Source organism: Macadamia integrifolia, chromosome 12 (assembly GCF_013358625.1).
Source record: "Macadamia integrifolia cultivar HAES 741 chromosome 12, SCU_Mint_v3, whole genome shotgun sequence".
In the NCBI taxonomy this organism is placed as follows: Eukaryota; Viridiplantae; Streptophyta; class Magnoliopsida; order Proteales; family Proteaceae; genus Macadamia; species Macadamia integrifolia.
In genome coordinates, this window is record NC_056568.1 from 19,442,238 (window position 1) to 19,451,414 (window position 9,177).

At 39.5% G+C, this 9,177-nt stretch overlaps 1 protein-coding gene across 1 annotated transcript in view; it reads right to left on the reverse strand.

Moving 5' to 3' along the window:
* Positions 1-831: 831 nt before the first annotated feature.
* LOC122057421 (acyl-acyl carrier protein thioesterase TE3, chloroplastic-like) overlaps positions 832-9,177 on the reverse strand; it is a 19,534-nt gene continuing 11,188 nt past the window's right edge. The window contains exons 3-5 of the mRNA XM_042619518.1: positions 1,602-1,711; positions 1,279-1,374; positions 832-1,196 (exon numbers count right to left, since the gene is read on the reverse strand). Coding sequence (XP_042475452.1) covers positions 1,077-1,196; positions 1,279-1,374; positions 1,602-1,711 — 326 coding nt within the window. The 3' untranslated portion in view covers positions 832-1,076. The remainder of the gene's footprint in view (positions 1,197-1,278; positions 1,375-1,601; positions 1,712-9,177) is intronic.

Below are 9,177 nucleotides of genomic sequence, written 5' to 3' on the forward strand. Positions count from 1 at the left end.
TTTTTTTTTTTTTTTTTTGTAATAAAACCATTTTGATTGTGAATGATAAATTTGTGGAGTATAGACAGTTTATGCACTATAAAGTGTTGGTAGCTTTGTAAATGAAGTTACAAAGACTAGGACGCAAAAAATCACTAACTGAAGATATTTTCTATACTATAGGAATCAAAGTAATGTAAGTTCTATTAAGAACTCTAGAAAAATAACCACGAAGAAAAAAAACTTTGACCAATTTCAATGATATCAGAGAATATCAAATGCCATACCTCATGAAGAAAGTGACATAAGTAACCATAAGGGCCCGAAGATTTGAAAGAAGGCAGTATGTGAAAACTATACATCAAATCTCATCCGCTGAATAGTGAAGGTTAAGGCCCTCAAGAGAAGAGGTCCCAAAAAGGGAAGACTAAGCACAACTTTGAGCCGCTTGACCCATAGCAGCAGTAGGGGGTTAGGGGTATGATGTCTTATATTCCATCACTTGCATAAGTGGGCTGATTCTAAAGAGCCATTAAGAAGTTAAGGGCCCTAGGTTGGGTGAGGGTGGGGTTAAGGGGTTGAAGAGGAGGAAAAGGGCGAGGTTTCCTTTTTCTTTGTTCAAAGAAGAGAGGAGAGATGACGAGAACAGGCTAACATGTAAAAAAGAGGGATAGTTTGACCATTTAAAAACATCGAAGGAAGAGAGGTAAAAGTATAAATGTAAGGGAGTATTTGAAACAAAATTAAAGTCAGAGGAGTATTTATAAATATACGCTAGTGTAGGGAAGTGATAGTAATTGCCCCTTTCTTTTTCATAAGATATCAAGACAGCTTGTGCTGAAGGAGCCATGGTTCTAAAACTCGAATTGGATTAAGTCAAACATAATTAGCATGTTTTCGAAAGATAGAAAAAAAAACTTAAAACAAGTTCACAGATGTGGAACAGAGATTAATAAACTGAAATGGTACTCTGGGCTGAAGGAGTCAACAGAATACATGATACAATACTCTTGTAAGCAAATGTAGGCGACTTAAACACATCCAAATGAGCACTTTATACGAAAACACCCCTTCTGCTTTGAGCTACTATGGTGAAATCAATTTGATTCCTCGTTACGAAGGAACTGAACAAACTTCGATCTTATCTCCGGTGGAATACGGGCAGGCCGATAATTTTTGTCAAGCCAAACTCCTGTGGCCCTTGCTTCCAAAATGGGCTGAACAAGAGATAATTGTGAACCAAGTGTCAGAATAAGTCATTGAGATAGATTATGTTACAGCTAAAGGTAAAACAGGCACCTCCTCATTGGGTAGCTTGAAGATGAGGTGCTCAAAGAATATGCGAGCAGCCGACGAGCCAGAGACTCTGACCTTCACGACGAACCGGTCACCACTCTGGCTGTGCATGAAAAAGCTTAAGAACAATTATGTAATAATTAAACTCATCTGTAGTATAGAAAAATAAAATTAAAACTGATTAATGCCAAGCTATTGCAATTTGAATCTCCAGAAGAATGTCAGCACAAGCTGATGGTTCTCTTGTCCATAGGAAATTGCCAAGCACCAACAGTCAACAAATCTGGATGTATACCATGATATAAACAATAAGATGATGTACATACTCTTAAAGGTGCAAGGTATTTAAGGGATAACTCTGATAGTGCTAATGCATTGCCGGTGCGAGCAATTGCATCTGGGCTGATGCCAATTGTTTCAAAGAGTTCATGACGACCTGATTGTCAAAATGGCAGGAAGTGTGGAACAAAAACAAAAAGAGAGGGACGTGATCAGACAAATTTAGGCAGAACCATTAGTAGTTAAATGAATCCTTATTGCATATTTATACCAAAATCCAATGTTGGTCTGGTCGGTGCATAATTGCATAACTAAGAAAGGTAATTAAAGACTCAAAATATTGTAATATCAGTTGGTAAAACAGAAGATTGGTAGATTGGTACATTTAGAAATTTAAAAAAAAAATTAATAAATAAATAAAAAAGTGGAGGCAAGGGGAGTTGATCGCCATGAAAGGTCAAAGAGGCATTATTTTGTGCTTTTGTTTTCAATTATATTCTTATTCAATTTATCTTATTTTGGACAATAAGAGGTATTTTGCTGGGGGTAGCTTTCCTACTGTCCATGGCCCTAAAAATCTGCCACAAGGTAGATCAGATGAGGCCCAAATTTTGTGAACAGAATGAATTTGCCAAGTGGCAAAATAGAGCTTTGAAAAATCCAGGATTATACGAGAGCGGCAGAATAGCGGTCAACAGGCTCTGAAATTTGACAAAAGGCTTCCTTCCTATCCAACAGCCAAAATAATTACACCATTTATCATCTCCCTATGTGGCAAAGTAAGAGCAGACCGTCTAGGAAGTCCTTCCTAAACGAGGCCACATGAAGTAGTTTTCCCCAATTTTGCAATTTTCAGTTGGATTTAGTTCGGTTTTTTGGTTCTCTTAAATTGATTGGAGTCTGTACATTACATTTTGGATCAACTTTATGTCAGAAATGGGTGCAAAACATTGCATTAATGAGTTGATGTGGACATCAGCCCAGCTCGCGGGATTTTAGAGTGTACCAAAGACGACATCGCAGAGGTCAGCCAAATTCAGCTTCTATCTGGTTGGATGACAAATGAGGATCACCATGGGACCCACACTGAGTGTTGAATTTTCTATTCAAGTAATTTCAGTTCTGGAATGAACCTTTGACAGCTGCCACATGGGCCCCACCTGGACAGCCAATGCAAGGGTTGAGAAGAGTGTTACATCAAGAATTCTGCATATTTGATTCCTTTTTTCCCCCCCTAGAAAGTATGCTAGGATCTTTTATTTATTATTTCTTAAGTTAATAAATCAGATTAGGATTCTTTTTACTATTCCTTTCCTAGTTTATTGGATTTGAATAGGAGTCTTTTTAGTCAGTAAATCAGAATATGTTTCTTTATTATTTCTTTCCTACTTTGTTGGATTTGATTAGGATTTTTTTTTTCTTTTGGTTTTTACTAGTCTGTAAGGCCTACAGCCAAAAGCATTGTTAATGAAAGTAAAAAAATCAGAAAAGTTGCTCTTGGACCAACCCCCCCCCCCCCCCCCAAAAAAAAAAAAGTGGATGCTTCTTCTTCTTCTTCCTCTGTCTCTCTCTTGGCACTACGGTAAGATCCCATCCCCCCTTCTTTCACTCCTCTTCTCTATGCCTCTTATATTTCTGTCATATTAATAAATCAGAATAATCCCCACCCCCACCCCCCAAAACAGTTTCTGTCCTCAGCCCATTTTTCCCTCGACTTCAACATTAATTAATTGCATCTCTATTTTATCAATTTTCTCTACATTGGCTGTTGTTGTCTTGTTATTGGTGTTTTGTTAAGGACTAACTCGGCATCTTACAACTACAGAATATTGTAAGGCATGCATTCAATTTGATATTTTGTTGTCTATGTTCCCATCTTTATATTCCAATTGCTGTCTTGTTGAGTTGTTGCATTCAATTATGGTTTCTTTTATTGATTACTTCTACTTTGTTATTCTGTTTGTCTTTATGTTTAGCATGTATATTGCTGCCTCTCCCTACTCTCAGCGCAATATTAAGCCTTACACTGTCTAAGCCTAGCCTACCTAGTCAGTCCTTGTAGAAGCCCTTGTCTCTAGGTAATCCCCTACATCAATTCTAGTATCAGAGCATAGTGGTGATGTCTGGGTTGTTACTGATTTTTCCCATGTCTTGCTCACTGAGGCCTAATCTTTGTCATAACCTTTATGTAGTCGAGTCTGAATTGAGGGTGTGCCACAGTAGATTAGATGACATTAATCTCTTCCTTAGATTAGCTGGACTGAATAGCATATTGTAGAGGGTGAAATTTCTAGACTCAAGGTTGAAGGTGCTAGTTATCTCACTCAATTAGAGGTTCTAACTTCTAAGTAGACCATAAGCAAAGTGTAAACAGCGACACTTTGATTCTTAGTATCCTCTAACCGTTGCCCTTGTATGCCCACCCGTAGTGGTGTAGCATATCCTGTCATGTCTACCTCTTCTAGCACCTCATCTCACCCAAACAATGTTGGCCCCGATTACTTCAACAGAATGAAGAGACCTCGAGGACCCTCCAAGCCAACCTGGAGTTGCTAAAGGCTACCCAAACAGCGGTAGCTGCTAGTAGAGCAGACCGGGAAGCACAAGCTGATAATCTCCAGAACCTTGACCAAAATGTCCAAGCCATCACAACAAGACCTGTTTCCGTATACACTTCCATCCTCAACCCAAATAGACAACAAGGTCGCACTGTTCAAGGCACTGGACCTAGAGTGGATATCCCCAACCCCGAGTGAGAAAATCGTGACAATCTTTCTTATGGTTATGACAAAATGGGGGATAAATTCATAGGCATTGGATGAGGTCGAGGTAGGGGTAGAGCACGTGGGCCCCGTGGACATCATGTCCCGAGGTATCACATTCTGTACAGAGATGAGGAGGGCTTTGATCACTATGATAGGAATTTCGATGTTAGGAGAATAGTCAGGGTGGAGGCACCTTCCTATGACAGGCAGATTGATGCTAAACTCCTATTAGACTGGATTAGGCAAATGGACCAGTACTTCAATTCCTATGACATCTCCGAAGAAGTTCGCTTTAGGTTCACTAAAATCAAGCTTACTGGAACTGCCCGAGACTTCTGGACAGAATTAGAGTACCAAAAGACTAATCTAAGACTTAAGCCAGTGACACCTTGGGTCGAAATGCAAAAGAAACTCAAGAGGGAGTTCTTACCCATCACCTATAGGCTACAGTTGTTGAATGACATGAACACCCTGAAGCAAGGGAGAATGTCTAAGACTAAGTACATGAGCAAGTTTAATGAGTTAAAATAAGAAGTCGTACTCGTGAGGATGTTGAGCAAACACTTTCCAGATTCGTTACTGAGCTCAACTCTGACATCTAGTCATGTATGGCAACCCACCTGATGCGAGATGTCCGTCAAGCCTTTCGAACAACTCTCAAAATAAAATCCTCAATGAGGACCTTTCCTTAAAAGAAGAGCTTCAAGGCTGGGGAATCAAGTTTCCGAAAGCCACTCCGGAGTTCCTCAGGTTTTCTTAGGCTCATTTGTCAACCATCAGCGTCAACTTGACCATGACAAAGGAAAGGGTATTTTTGGCGCAGCACCTAAAAAAGGCGGTCAACAACAATGCTTCAAATGCCCAAGGATTTGGGCACTTCTCTAAGGAGTGCCCCAACACAATTCTTTATGTGGGCAAACAAAACCCTAAATAATATGACCAGGATGACACTCAAAATAATAACTATAAGGACCATAGGCCAGATGTGACCGTATCTGATGAAGAGGTTGAGGCGGTTGATATCTCCCGACTCGTTGTTGTGTGATGCGTGGTCTCACAACCAAAGGACAACGACGATTGGTGACAGACCAACATCTTTATTACTTACACTTGCCATCAGGGCAACAACTTCTGCGTCGCCATTGATAGCGGTAGTTACATGCATGCGGTTGCCTAAAGTGTTGTTGTCAGAAGAGGACCCAAACTGGAAGCTCACCCAAAACCCTACAAGGTTGCTTGGGCAGATCAATCTACTATCCCCTTCACATTAAGGTGTTTAGTCTCTTTACACTTCGCATGGTACGAGGATAGAGTGTGTGTGATGTCCTAGATGGTCGACCTTGGTTATATGACCGAGATGTCACCAATTACAGAAGGTCTAACACCTGTGTCTTTGAATTTAAAGGGAAGAAAATTAGACTGACTCCTAGTGCTCTCAAAGAGGCAAAGGGCCTAGAACACAAGGAAAGCACGCAGCATTCTAAACCAACAACAGTTTGATGGTGAGTGTTAAGGAGTTTGGGGTCATTTATGCACTAGTTGTGATACAGAATAATACTGATTCCTCAAGCAAATTTACTGAGGCTCCTAGATAAATGAAACCCTTGTTGAAGGAATTTGGGCGATTCTTTCCCGAGGAACTACCTGATAAACTACCACCTATGCGTGACATTCAACACACCATTTGCCTAGTTCTAGGTTCCTCTCTGCCAAATCTACCTCATTATTGTATGACCCCCAAAGAACACACTGAGCTTAAACGGAAAGTGGATGAGTTGCTTCAGAAATGATTCATTAAAGAGAGTCTTAGCCCCTGTGCAGTACCTGCCTTGCTTACGCCAAAGAAGGATGGTGAAATAACCTAGAGGGGGGTGAATAGGTTATACTAGTGGAAATTAAAATCTTTTCGATTATATCGGATTCCCAAATGTGATTATGAATTAAAACTAATGCGAAATAAAAAATTCACAATCACACTACACTTTGTAAGGTATTCCACTAGCTCTTCCCTTTCAGTACAGTAGGTAGGGAGGAAAACCTTTAAAATCTTTTAATGATAAGAGTATCCATAAAATCTCCTTTACAGGTAGAGAGGCACCTTACAATCTCCTTTACAGGTAGAGAAGCACTTTACAATCTCCTTTACAGGTAGAGAAGCACCTTACAATCTCCTTTATAGGTAGAGAGGCACCTTAACAATCTTATTAGGACAAAAGAATCCTACACTAGCCTAAATACAGTCTAGACAAGTGTAACAGAGAGAAGTGGAATAAAGTTTTGAGTTACCTTGTGCGGTGCATGTATGAAATGCAATGATGTATAAGAATGCACCTTGTTGTCTTCTCAATGCTTGTAGAATGCTAAATAAAGGAGAAGACTTGCATAGAGATAGTTGAGTTCTTCTTTGAAGATATGCTCAAATAGTAAGACTAGAACTCAAACATATAACTTTATTTTCTTCACTCTAATCCCCCAATTAATGCACTTGGATGCGTATTATTAAGTGTTCTTTTGTTGTTCATTAATGTGGGCTATTTATAGAGTGGGATAAGAGAGGAGTTTGAAATTGTGTCTAACAGACACTTTTTATCCCATCCGGTAGTTACCGGTTTTATCCGGTAATTACCGGATCATGCTACAGTACTTCAATCATAGCCGTTGGGTCCAAAATAGCCATTGAGCATTCAAAAATATAGTTGTTGGGAGTGTCCAGAAGGCATCCGGTAGTCACCGGTTCAATCCGGTAGTCACCTAATGGCTTCTGTTGGCCATGTCTGAGATGTATATCTCATCCGGAACCAAATCGGTCAACCGGAAGAATTTTCGGATCAATCCGGTAGGTACCGGATGGCCTCTGTTGGCCTGTTCTGATCAACAGAACCTGTCTATACAGACTGTATGGAAACAGTCATATCTTCCTCGTCTGAACACGGATTGAGATGATTCAAGTTGCGTTGAATTCAAAACTCAATGCTCTACAACTTTCATGAAGAGTCCATCTCCTAATACTGGATTTAATATTACCCAAAATGCCCTTTTGTCAGGTCAATGTGGTTTTCACAGAATTTCACTGAAACATTTTTTTCTTAATATGTTTCTGACTACTTAGGGACTTTCATACTTGGTCAAGGTATGTCCTAAGGTCATTCTAGTTTGATGTTATGCAATGCATGAGGTGCATGCACTGATGCACATATATATGTGAGTTTACAGATTACATATAAACAACCATTCTATCCTAGATGTCTTCTTCTCCACTTGAACCTTAAAGTCTTTATCTTGACTTCTACTCTTGGCACTTCTTCTTTCATTTTTCTTGTTTGCAATTCCATGACTTTGAGCTTGACATCTTAAAGCTTGAATTCTTCTAATACCTTCTTCAAGCATTGATCTAAACTTGTTGATGCACTTCATTTGATGACTTCATTCTTCATTTCTTTGTTTCATTCATCAAATTCGATCTTTGATATGAAGTCTCTACAAAACAATACTTGAAGGCAAATTGTGAAATACCTTCATAAGTTTGTTATCATCAAAACCAACTATAGGAGTGTGGGCATATCCCTAACAGATGGGACTTGGTGTAAGCGTATTAATAGTAGAGCCATCAACAAGATCACTGTCAAGTACAGGTTCTCTATTGCTAGACTTGATGATATGTTTGATATGATGGTTGGCTCATCGATCTTTTCAAAGATTGATCTTCAGAGCGGGTATCACTACACTTGGATTAGACCCGGAGATGTGGAAGACAACTTTCAAAGCAAAGGATGGCCCTTTCGAATGGTTAGTCATGCCTGTTGGTTTGTCCAATTCACCCAGCACCTTCATCAGAATAATGAATCAGGTTACAACCATTTATTGGCAAGTTTTAGTGGTTTACTTTGATGACATTCTCATCTATAGTAAAACTCTGTCTTCCCATTTGGATCACTTGCCACAAGTTTTCAAGTGCTTCTATAAGAAAAGCTTTATGTTAATCTCAAGAAATGCATCTTCACGAGTGATCAAGTCATTTTCTTAGGATTTGTTGTGTCAGCACAAGGGCATCTGCTGAAAAGTGAGGGCAATTGTTGAGTGGCCATAACCAACCAATGTCTAGGAGGTGCGAAGCTTTCATGGCTTAGCTATCTTCTATAGGAGATTAAGAGGTTCATATACCGGTTTAGTTCCATTATGTCTTCTATCACGTATTGCACAAAAAGGAGTTTCAATTAACTAAGAGTGTTGCGAAGTCCTTTACCAAGATTAAGAAGCTGATGACGAAGGCCCCAATCCTACGCCTCTCAGACTTTTCTAAGGTCTTCGAAGTGAACTATGATGCGTCTGGCGTTGGGATAGGTAGTGATGCAGATACAGCTGCCCTTTCTTGTTTGGACCAGTATGACCGGCTTTGGAAGCCAAGAGCCAAGAAGAACCGGTCCAGCCCAGGGTTTTGGTCCAACAAGGATTGGAAATAAAATTAGTAGTTTACTTAGTATTTTATTTCATGCTTTTATTTTCCAGACTTGAACGTAGGAGTAGGATTTACTTCCTTGCTTTGGTTTCCTTTTTATAGTTGTTTCCTAGTTTAGGCTAGTTTCCATTTCAGTTAAGTTTCTAATTTCATGCTCCTATTTTCCTATATATTGACTGTAATCGATTGAAGATTTAGAAAGTGATTTTAATTATTGAATGAATGTGTTGAGTGTGATTCTCCTTTTTCCCCCTCTACTCTGATTTCCCTTTCTTCCCTAAGGGTTCTCCTCCATCAACTTGGTATCAGAGCCAAAGGATCCTATTCCTTCCCCATCTTTCTTCTTCCCTTCCCATTCTCTGTGTCGGCTTCCACCGATACTAACAAAAAAAAAAAAAAAAA